The 12,202-nt window shown below is 44.9% G+C and overlaps 1 protein-coding gene across 2 annotated transcripts in view; it reads right to left on the bottom strand.

The window, feature by feature from the left end:
* Window positions 1-954: 954 nt before the first annotated feature.
* The window catches only part of DUSP22 (dual specificity phosphatase 22), a gene marked incomplete at its 5' end in the record, with an annotated part of 72,545 nt that continues 61,297 nt past the window's right edge, over window positions 955-12,202 (bottom strand). For both annotated transcript variants that reach the window (XM_083747396.1, XM_083747397.1), the window contains 3 exons: window positions 955-2,553; window positions 9,614-9,785; window positions 10,830-10,904. In XM_083747396.1, the coding sequence (XP_083603522.1) occupies window positions 2,365-2,553; window positions 9,614-9,785; window positions 10,830-10,904 (436 nt within the window). In that variant the 3' untranslated portion in view covers window positions 955-2,364. The remainder of the gene's footprint in view (window positions 2,554-9,613; window positions 9,786-10,829; window positions 10,905-12,202) is intronic.

The raw sequence follows: 12,202 nt of genomic DNA, 5'->3' as shown, positions 1-12,202 counted from the left end.
CTTAGTTCAGATTTTGATTCTGCCATGAACTAATTTTGGAGGGACCCTTTTTGCTTTATTATATGCTTTTATACTTTACTGGTAGGCCTTATGACGAATTGCAAGAGGCTTGTTTAATTTCATGGTATATTTATTAATGAAATATTTCCATCAACCTATTTTTTATTATTTAAATTTGGTTATATTTTGTAACGTAGTGAATTCTGGGCATCGTTTGGTGCTGAAGACAGGATGGGAGTGAACTTGCTTTGTGTGTCTTAACCAAACTCTCTTCTCCCTATTATTCACCCTCCCCATCTACAATACAGTACAAAATACCTTGTTTGGCATTCATCCTTCCTTGTTCTGTGGCTGTAAGGTAAAGTACTTAAAGCCCATTGAGTACTAAAGTGCTACAAGTGTGACCAGCAACAAGAGGTTGCCATATGGAGTGCTCCGATTCAGGATTTTAGGCAACCACACCCTTTTCCAGGCATATGAAGAATTGGGGCACATCCACACCAATGGCTTCCCCCAAAGAATCATGGGAACTGTAGTTTGTTAGGGGTACCTCCAGGATTCTATGGCCTGTCCTAAGCACATAGTGTCATTGTGCTCTTGAAATTGCTATCAGGCTATAGGACATTGATTTTACTCCTCCTGCTACCACTGCTTCAGGCAACCAGTATTCTAAGCATTTGATCTGCAATACTTTAAAGAAATTCTAGCCCTAACAATCTTGGGAGGGGGTTCCCCACTTCTTAATTTTAGTGGGGCATTTTTTACTGCCATGATGAATCCAGATGGCTCGTTTCCCCTGTAGATAAGACACAGCTCACAAATCCAATTGTCTTCTGGGAGTTTGTCCAGATTCCATAACACACTCAGGTTGGTTGATCATTCAATGGCATCACCAACAACTGATGTCAACCGCAGTCATTCTTATCCAGAAAAATGCAATGAGATAACACTGGCTTTTTTTATTTAGAAAAAGACTGGAGCTTTTATTGAATATATGCCATTGGGGAGGGCAATTAAAGATGGAACTCCATCAAGCTAATATACAAGAAACCTTTTTTCAGTAGTACTGTGAGAATAACATTCGGAACTTTAATTCAGCACAACAGCCATTGTATCTTTAGTTTCTCTCTATATATACATCTTGCAATATACTTTCAGATCCCTCCAAAATATAAAAATATTTTGAGTGAACAACTTCTCTGAGGTGAAAGCCATGACAATAAATACTGATGAGGTTAGTTGCGATACTTCTGCTTCACTCTAGAGCAAAATATATAACTTTATTAGCCATACATTCCAAGATAATTTAAGAAGGGATATAGACAAGAAGAGACAACCATGAACACTGCCAGAGCTTTGTCCCCTGATGGGACTGTAGCATTTCCCTGTCGCTGAAGAGAGCAGCTGGTTTTTTTACATTGGAAAATGGCTTGCCTCTTCAGCCAAGGGGCTTCCTGCAGCAAAACCAGAGCTCAAGGTGAGCACAAAGGCCTCCGTGAAATGCACTGCCCTTATTTGGACCACTACGTGCCAAAAGAACCAGAAACTTTGAAAAGTGCAGCTGTGCCTAACCCTGGTTATACAGACAACCTGAAGAACACGCGAGGGATACATAGAAAACAATTTGGCATCTCGACAGTTAGAATGTGGCATCCTCTTTATACAGCCACTGGGAAGAAAGCGGGGCTTGGGGCCCACATAATGGAAGCCAATGTCAACCTGCAAGTGTGGTGCCAAGTTGGGAATTCTGGAGTCCTGCTCCTCATATCTCAGAGATGTGCCTACTAAGAAAACGTAAGGCATCTCATCATGGAGCCAACACATACAAAACAAGCCCTCTTTGTGCATGTGCAGGAGGGCATCAAAGGTGCTCTGTCTAGTGACTGGCTGAATTCAGACACCATGATTAAACTACGGTTTATTGTGACGGAAATGAGTCTAGGAGGGCCTTGGCTTCACGTGTTTCCTCCCTCCCCTCTCTAGCACATCCACAAGGAGTTTTTTTACTTCTGTTTTTGATTAACTACCGTTCGTTGTGTCCTCTAAACTTGGGCATATCCATGCCAATAGTTGGACATAGTTAATCTTAACTATCGTTTTCCGAAACAATCCAACGTCAAGCCATGGTTTATGAAGCTGTCTTGTTTCAACAAGCCGTAGTTATGACGAGCCACAATTTAGGGTTCAGACACAAGCGAAACTGTGGTTAATCTAAAACCTCCATTCTCTGTGTGGTTGTGCGGGGAGGAGAGGAGGGGAAATGCGTGAGTCCCAGACATACTTAGGCTCATTCCAACCATGATGATTTATCATGTTGTCCAAATGAAGCCACGGAAAAGCAACGCATGAGTGTCTTAGTTGCTGCTACTGAGGAGCAGGCATTGACAAGGAGGCCACTGATGCAAAGGTATCATTCCACTGCCTTCCAGAAGTACTTGGCTGCGCTGCTGTTGCTGCAGCTGCATGCGCCTTGAACTTCTGCAGAAGATCTTGGGCTTCTTGCTTGTCTGGCAATGGGCTTTCTCCATACTCAGCCCTGAGCCACTCTCTGACCTGGAGGGACGAAACAAAGAAAAGGCAAAGAAAAACATTGAAACACAGCATGATATAAAAAGGGCTTGAGCGGCTTTAAATGTTTTAGGTAGTTTTAAAATTGATTTGGAAATGATTACAGATCTCAGGGAGGGATGCTGGATTTATGTTTAAGCTAAACAAGCAATAGCTTAGGACCCCACTCTCTTGGGGGCCCCAAAAAAATTTAAAGGGAAAAAAATATAAGATAAAAAACAAATAAAATAAAACATACAGCAACAGTGTTTTGTGTTGTGTAGGCTCCTATGATGTAAGTAATGGGCCCTGCCTGCTAGCCTGCTCCCTAAAATATCACTGGTTTGCTCATTTCTATGTATAGGGGTGCCTAAATTCTGCATGTGCAAATGGCTTTAGATACCTATTAAATCCATAAATTACCATACAGCATATATTCAACACGAAAAACAGCGAGAATTTCTTGCTGACAAAGGACAGCTGGACATATAAAGGGCCCCATTACCTTAGGGCCTCATCAAACCTTAATCCGGCCCTGGATGCATGTGGCCCTCAGCTTTGTTTCATGAACCCCTTGGCCTAATGTCAAAAAGCCCTCTGTGAGTGGCCATTCAGACCTCTAGTAAGGGCAATATCATCCACTGTTGGATGAGGAGGAAAGAGGAGGCAGCACAAAAAGAGAGCGAGGAAAAGGGGTAGCCCTGCCCACTTTCAGCTCTGGCCCCTCCCACCTGTCCTTTGCCCCACCCACTGTTCACATGTGGCCCCCTGAGAGATCTTCTCCAAGTGGATATGGCCCTTGATTGAAAAAAGGCAACCTCTGTTCTGCCTAGTAGACTTAAGCTATAGGAAGGAAGATTTAAAAGAGAATTCTTAACAGTATATACAGGCAGTGGCGAAGCGTGTCTTCAAGGTGCAGAGGGGTGGAGGGCATGGGCATGCTGACGGGGAGTACATGGAGGGCATGAGGAGGACGCAGAAGGGCAAGCCTGCATCCATAAAATCAGTCTGACTGGGCTGATTTTAAGGGTGCATGCCTGTTGCATCCTGCTAACGCCCTGACAGCCCCACACTGCTTTGAGAGGCTGGGATGAGTGATCGTACTCACAAAGCAGTGTGGGGCTAGCAGGGGTGGTATGAGGAGCAAAATGCACCCCACAAACCTGCGCCGCAGCAACAACCCCCTTGTGCTGCCTATGCCACGCCACTGTGTACAGGTGAACTGTGGAACCAATTGTTGTTGTTTAGTCGTTTAGTCATGTCCGACTTCGTGACCCCATGGACCAGAGCACGCCAGGCACTCCTGTCTTCCACTGCCTCCCACAGTTTGGTCAAACTCATGCTGGTAGCTTCGAGAACAACCATCTCATCCTCTGTCGTCCCCTCCTCCTTGTGCCCTCCATCTTTCCCAACATCAGGGTCTTTTCCAGGAAGTCTTCTCTTCTCATGATGCGACCAAAGTATTGGGGTGTCTTCTTTTCTCATGAGGTGGCCAAAGTATTGGAGCCTCTGCTTCAGGATCTGTCCTTCCAGTGAGCACTCAGGGCTCATTTCCTTGAGGATGGAGAGGTTTGATCTTCTTGCAGTCCATGGGACTCTCAAGAGTCTCCTCCAGCACCATAATTCAAAAGCATCAATTCTTCGGCGATCAGCCTTCTTTACGGTCCAGCTGTCACTTCCATACGTCACTACTGGGAAAACCATAGCTTTAACTATATGGACCTTTGTCGGCATTTTTTTCTAATTGGATTGAAGCTGGTTTGAGGGGCGAAACACACACACCGAAAAGCAGTATTTTTGTAGGAACCCGTGGATCAATATGGAGTGGAGGGTGTGAAGGAAACAGTAAGGTGAATATATCCTGGCTCTGGATTTCCTGCATCAAGCAGGGACTTGGGCCAGATGTCCCCCTGCCATTGGGTATATATATATTTAAAAAAAAAATAATTTATGATTGGCTAAATAGGCCTTCAATTAATCAGGAGGCACTTTGAAAACATAAAAAACCACTCTTTAAAATACAAGTACCTATACTAGAAAAATATTTAAAGGGTATAAAAAGAACAATATGGGAAGCAGCACTTAAAATGGAGGCATCTTGTCCTGTGAAAAAATAAATGTGGAGGTGGAAGTTTGCTTTAGCTCTTCTGGGAAAGAAGCGAACTGAAAATTTGCATTCAAAACTGGATCGTCAATACAGAATTCTTTTTAAAAACCACTATATACCTAAGCGATTTTAATCTAGGTAATTGGAATTTGAATAAAATATGATTTTTATCTAGTTGATTTGAATCTATGCAAAGAAAACAAAAAAATCCACCTCTCGGTCCTTTTTTAATGCAAGCCTTCCCCCCCCCCCTTACACAAAAACATTATGGAGTGTCTGTCTGTCTGATATGTTGCAAAAATGGTATACCTAGGCTATGCAAAGATGTAATATGACATTAGATGCTATTCGAAAGGTCAAAAGTTTGGGGAGAGATCTTTCCCGGAACTACCAGAGGCTGTTTTCAGAAAGAAATCTAAGTACAATTCGTGGTTATCTGACGCAAGTTTACATTGCCCCAGTGCTATTTTTCTAGAAAAAGAGGTGCCAGAACGCACCATGAACGACTCCCATGTTTCCTTATAATTTCAATGGCACCCATCAGAGAGGTGCAGGAACTGAGGTCCAGCAAGTTCCAGCTGAAATAAAGCCCTGATCATCCCCAACATATTAAAGCCCTGTTATCTTCCAGAAGGGATGGGACAAATTTCCATCTGAAATCCTGAAGAGCTGCTCTCCATCACTGTTGATAAAGCTGAGCTAGATGCAGGGCTTTTCTATAGCAGGAACTTGGCGGAACTGTGTTCCCTTACCTTTAAAAAATTAAATAGTTTTTTGTTTGTGGGTGGGGACGGGGGGGCGGAGTCTGGAACAGATATACACCCAATGCCTGAACCAGAAATCCACCTCTATCTGTAATCAATAAAGCTGTGGCTATTTCTAATTCAGATCATTGTCTGCTTGAGTTTATTAATCACATCTTACATTTAGCCACTGCCAGGGTGGGGTGGGGCTGTGGCACTGTGACTTGGGCCCACAATAAAGAAACATACAAACTTTGTGGTGAGGGCCTTCTGGCGGTTCCCTCACTGTGAGAAGCAAAGCTACAGGGAACCAGGCAGAGTGGCCTTCTTGGTAGTGGCGCCCGCCCTGTGGAACGCCCTCCCATCAGATGTCAAAGAAATAAACTACCTGACATTTAGAAAACATCTGAAGGCAGCCCTGTTCAGGGAAGTTTTAATGTGTGACATCTTAGTGTATTTTTAATCTTTGTTGGAAGCCGCCCAGAGTGGCTGGGGAAACCAGCCAGATGGACGGGTTACAAATAATTAATAATAATAATAATCATTATTCCCCACTCCCCCCCCCCCCCGAAGAAAAGTACTGACTAGATCAATTAGTAGTCTAGCTTGGTATGAAGAGCTTCCTAGTTCAGTGTGGCTCACTCCCTAACACAGGCATCCCCAACCTTTGGCCCTCCAGATGTTTTGGACTACAATACCCATCATCCCTGACCACCTGTCTTGTTAGCTAGGGATCATGGGAGTTGTAGGCCAAAACATCTGGAGGGCTGCAAGTTGGGGGTGCCTACCCTAGCAAGTGTGTTTAGGATTGCAGCAGCTTATAATATTTATACATTGAATAGAAAGGGAATATACAAATGGCAGAGTGGCAGGAGTGCCAACTATGAAGGTGCATAAAGGATGAAGGCAGCAGCATCTCTCCCCAACTTTTCTCATACTAGGATAGTCAACCCAGTAGTAGCAGCAGCAGTTTTCTGGTTGTGGGAGGTGGACACAAGCCTGGCAGTAATGTGGTCTTTAAATAAAACAAACAGGAAATAGTTTCCCTCGGGGGACATGGAAGGGACAGCCGGCAACCTTTGAAAGGGGGAAAATATCATATTAAAAATATTTGTGAAATGGCTAAACATAGCTGAGAGAGAGAAATAACCTTAGCCAAAGGAGGTTTCTTTTTCTGCTCCTTTGAAAAGGCTCATGTAGCAGAAAAAAGGAGTGCTTACCCTAATGGGTAACTAAGGGAGGGAGGTACAATTAAATAAAGGAATTTAAGTCAATTTATTTCCCTGGGATCTCATTCCAGATGTTATTGAGAGCCAGCTCCCATCATGCCTGACTCCTGGTCATGATATCTGGGGCGGATGGGAGTTGGGAGTCCAACAAGAGTTGGAGGCAGCCATATTGGCTACTCTGAGCACGACCATCCTTAAAGCGAAACGAACATTAAACGCCTCAGACTGCACTAAGTGAAGAGGAGAGATGGATAGCACCTCACTCATCCTTGGCAGCTACATTATTTTGAGGTGTCACATGACTTGAAGGGGCAGGGGAAAGCAGGGATCAGGGCCGCAATGCACATTTCCTATAGAGACCCACTGAGCTGAGAAGGATTCATTGCTTAGAGCTCCATGCTGTTAGCAGTCAACATCAAAACTGCCCATTTCTTGGCAACAGATACATAACACAGAGCATAGGGGCCAACTCCTAGGGGCAAAAGTCCACCCGATAAAGTATTGGAGGGTCCCACCGCAAAGTTGATGGCCATTGCCCATCAAGTGTCATGTCATGTGCAAGTGTCATGTCATGTGATTATGTGGAGTGGGGCTTACCTCCCCAGCCCAATATTTTATTTCACTTGGCACCCCTGATTCAAAGAGAGAAATGTACAGATCCCATACATACAGTGCTTTTTTTCTTTAAAAATGTTTAGGTAGTGGTAGTCTCATTTTCCTACTCATACTGAAATACTACCCCTCAATGAGGCCAAACTTAGATTCACAAAATGTTTAGGGGTATGCATACCCCTGCGTCCCCGTCCCCCCCGAAAAAAGCACTGCATACATATATAGCAGGGATGAGGAACATGATCTGGTCTGCAAGCCAGGTTACTTCCCCTAACCTTCACAGGCCATGTTTGACAGGTAGGCAATCACCTGTTGTTCCAATGACATCAGGGGATGCAATGTGTTCCACAAGATGGCATTTTCAAAGAGGCTCAGCAAGATCCACCAATCAGATGATTGTTTCATCTTTACTTGAGAGCCTCTTTCAAAGTGCTATACAGTGGTACCTTGGGTTAAGTACTTAATTTGTTCTGGAGGTCTGTTCTTAACCTGAAACTGTTCTTAACCTGAAGCACCACTTTAGCTAATAGGGCCTCCTTCTGCTGCCACGCCGCCGGAGCACAATTTCTGTTCTCATCCTGAAGCAAAGTTCTTAACCCGAGGTACTATTTCTGGGTTAGCGGAGTCTGTAACCTGAAGCATATGTAACCTGAAGCGTATGTAACCCGAGGTACTGGGAACTGATCCACCTGCCACCCCACTTTTGGCCCAGGCAGGTTTTCACCTTCACTATATATATGATGGCAGGTGGACATGGCACCCCTGCCATATGGGCAAGATGGATGGAGCAGCCCCTAATAATAATAATATTATTATTATTATTATTATTATTATTATTATTATTTATACCCGCCCATCTGGCTGAGTTTCCCCAGCCACTCTGGGGAATATATTTGTAGGAATATATTTTTGCAAGATACTATGTGCTTTCCTATGAAAGCTGCAGACTCTTCTCCTACATGGAATTGGGGGGGGAGGAAAGGGGGGAAAAACAGCACGAAATGCCAAACCCAAATACATGCTATGATCTCCCTAAACACCATTTGCATAATGCAAGGACAATCCATCATTTCAAGTCAAAACTTTATCGGATCAGAAATGACTGTGAGGGTTCAAATTAAGGAGGGAGACAACCAGGCTGGAAAGTCCCTCTGTGGTGTAAAGTCAGTTTATTTCCATGGACTCTACTCCTCCATAGCTTGGGAATGGTAAGCCTTTGAGATGAAACAAATATTCAGAACTGAATAATACATTCATGTTATATGCAGCAGCCGATTCAGAGCTACCAAGCATGTTCTAACAAAGCCAGTTTGCCTCTCCTTTAAAAGATAAGGGGCTAAACAGACTTTACAAATGCACTGAGCTGCCCAAAATGTACTAACGAAGGCATCATATATTAGAGGACATTTGACATGTCAGATCCATGCTGCCATCCAGGAAGGCCTTGGGGGCAGAGGTCCACAGCCCCACTCAGCAGAAAAAGCAGGATGGCCCCCAAACACAGGAAGAAAGACTTACCACACTGTGAAGTGAACTACATTGGTACCTCGGGTTAAGTACTTAATTCGTTCCGGAGGTCCGTTCTTAACCTGAAACTGTTCTTAACCTGAAGCACCACTTTAGCTAATGGGGCCTCCTGCTGCTGCTGCGTCGCCGGAGCACAATTTCTGTTCTCATCCTGAAGCAAAGTTCTTAATCTGAGGTACTATTTCTGGGTTAGCAGAGTCTGTAACCTGAAGCATATGTAATCTGAAGCATATGTATCCCCAGGTACCACGATAATACACATTCCCATTCTTCTGGGGTAGTCCCCACCCTGCGCTCAGCTCCCACCTGTGGCTCCTAGAAGCTGTCAGCATGTGACAGCAGCCACACCCCAAGAAATGGTTTTGATTGGCCAAGTGAGGGTAGCTGATGGGTCTCAAATGCTTGGCAGCTTTGGGACTTCCTCTGCATGCAAAGACAGGCTCCGGTGATTTGAGCAGACAAGACCAGTAGTAGGTCCAATGGTCAAGAAGACAGTTTCTGCGTGTGCCATAGAGGGAAGTGAGGGGCAGTTGGGGCTCATCAACCTGGGAAGGTAGCCCATCTAGGAGAAGGTAAACACTGATCCTCAACCTCTGCTGCCTTGCGGGATATCTTCAGGACAAGGCTAAGGAGTAAATCCAGAGTGGAGTCCCTAAGATGGTTGGATGAGGCCTTTTAGACCTCCTTCCAGCAACTCCTGCAGCCAAGCTGCTGCTAAATGTCTTGCTCTGGCCACAACCCACTGCCGGCAAGTGGCCCCAGAAGGCTACCAAAGAGAGGGAACATACCCCTCAGGTTAAGAGAATTTCCTCAACCTTGATTCTTGCATGGAGTCCTTACGTACTTACATGAGCAAGCTCAGTTTTCTCAAACTCTTCCAGCTGCCGTTGGAAGCCTGCATTCGGGTTGGCGCACGATCTCGACGCTCGCACTACCGACAGCGCATCCTCCCAGCCGAGATCAGTGATGGTCATTATGTAGGCCACAACCAAGGTGGCACTCCTGGAAACGCCGGCAAGGCTGCATTGCCAAGCAGGTGTGGACAAGTGTTTAAAAAAAACACCAAACAAACCATGCAAAATAATGATGATTCTCATTCGGCAAGTGTATAAATTTCAAGTTTCAAAGCAAGGCATACTTCCCAAAGCAGTGCAGTGCTGAACATGATGGCAATATTCAAAAATACGAGCATTTGCGGAAAATGCTCGGTCCTGTATACCTGAAGGAGCGTCTCCACCCCCATTGTTCAGCCTGGACACTGAGGTCCAGCGCTGAGGGCCTTCTGGCGGTTCCCTCATTGCGAGAAGTGAGGTTACAGGGAACCAGGCTGAGGGCCTTCTTGGTAGTGGCGCCTGCCCTGTGGAACACCCTCCCAGCAGATGTCAAGGCTATAAACAACTATTTTACTTTTAAAAGACAACTGAAGGCAGCCCTGTTTAGGGAAGTTTTTAATGTCTGATGCTGTATTGTTTTAAATATTCAGTTGGAAGCCATGCAGAGTGGCTGGGGAAACCCAGCCAGATGGGCAGGGTATAAATAATAAATTGTTGTTGTTGTTGTTGTTACAGAAATGCACCACAAGCTTATACCAGTTTAGTGGGCATGAGTTCCCGCTAAGATTTCTGGGAATTGTAGTTTGGTAAAGATGCCCTGCCCTCAATGAACCTTATTTCTAAAGACATTGCACCAGCAAGCAATCTAAAATGGGCAACTTCATGCCTTCAGCAGCATAGATGCTCCATGCAACTTGGAACAATGCACAGCTGGAATGCAGTATAGCATGCACACACACAATCAGGCTTCACCGACACTGGGGGCAATCTGGTGGGTATAGCCCGGCTCTCAATGCCACACTTTTTTCTGGACCCATGAAACTAATAACAAAAATGGGCCTATTGCCTCTCTCCAGTACAATAAGCAGCAAGGGGAAGCGGCAACGCTTCAGAGACACATTTGCTTCCCCCAATCTTCAGGAGCGGAAGGCAGGATCATGACTGAGACTGGAAAGGCTGAGAAACAAAAAGGAATAATCACATGTAGAATAGTCTTAAATGAAATACGTACCAGTGAACAAGGCAGCTCTGACCTCCAAGCCGGCATTCATGGATAAATTCAATGCTTTCTTTGAAGTGTCTGACCCTTAAAAATTAGACGTAGACTTGATTTAGTCCCAGTTAAGCTAAGGGATTTCTTATTCCTCTGTCCCACTGATTTGCCATCTGAAAGAGGTTTGCAGTATTGCCCAATGCTCTATTTTAGAGAGACATGGTTGCCTTTGCAGCCAAATATTTGGACAGCAATGCAACATACTGAGTAACACCAACTTAGTGGGTTTCTGGGGACAAGGGCAAAGGCATTCTTGTTCTCCCAGGCGTGTGGAACTTGATGTGGTTTGATTTGTGGCCTGTTCTTGCTTTTCATCTTTTCGTTGGGCGGGGAAGGACATCCCCCTTGTTACTGAAGGAGCCTCTCTACCCCCATCGCTCAGCCCAAACACTGAGCTCTAGTTCCAAGGGCCTTCTGGTGGTTCCCTTTTTGCAAGAAATGAAGTTACAGGGAAACAGGGAAAGGGCCTTCTCAGTAGTGACACCCACCCTGCGAAACACCCTCACATCAGATGTCAAGGAGATGAATAACTAAGCTTTAGAAGACATCTGAAGGCAGCCTTGTATAGGGAAGCTTTTTAATGTGTAATGTTTTCTTATGTTTTTATAAATGTAGTGCCATCTCAAACTCTCCATGTATGATGGCTACCTTGCCAGTGATTATCACAAGGAAATTGAGGTAGCAAGCATCCTCCACCCTCACTTCTTTTCCCCAAATTCCCTGGCCTCCCACTTTTTGCAGCCAGTAAATTGGGTGGTGACATGTGGCTGTACGCACACACAGTGTGGTCCAGATGTATGAATAACACCAAGCAGCTCAGTGGTTAGCAGCACACTCTGTGCACCAGGACCCCTTGGTCCAACTCACAACTCCTTGGGCTTGATCAAATCTCAGCCCAGTCATGAAGCCTATGGGTAACCTTAGGCAAGCTACAGCCACAGCTGTCAACTGTAATAGAGAGATATTTCATTTATTTATTACATTTATATACCACCTTTGTCTTCCAAGGACCTTAATGTGGTGTCCTAGTCTACTTTATACAGCTGTTGTAAGGATGGGTGGGATAATGGGTGATAAAATATTAGGATTTAGTGCTCCCCTCCCCTTCCCCAAACCGTAACCACAGTGGTACTTCAGGTTAAGTACTTAATTTGTTCCGGAGGTCCATTCTGAACCTGAAACTGTTCTTAACCTGAAGCACCACTTTAGCTAATGGGGCCTCCCGCTGCTGCTGCACCGCAAGAGCACGATTTCTGTTCTCATCCTGAAGCAAAGTTCTTAACCTGGAGCACTATTTCTGGGTTAGCGGAGTCTGTAACCTGAAGCGTATG

This window comes from Podarcis gaigeae, assembly GCF_964106915.1.
Source record: "Podarcis gaigeae genome assembly, chromosome: 7".
NCBI classification, from domain to species: domain Eukaryota; kingdom Metazoa; phylum Chordata; class Lepidosauria; order Squamata; family Lacertidae; genus Podarcis; species Podarcis gaigeae.
This window is presented reverse-complemented; position numbering and strand designations above follow the sequence as displayed.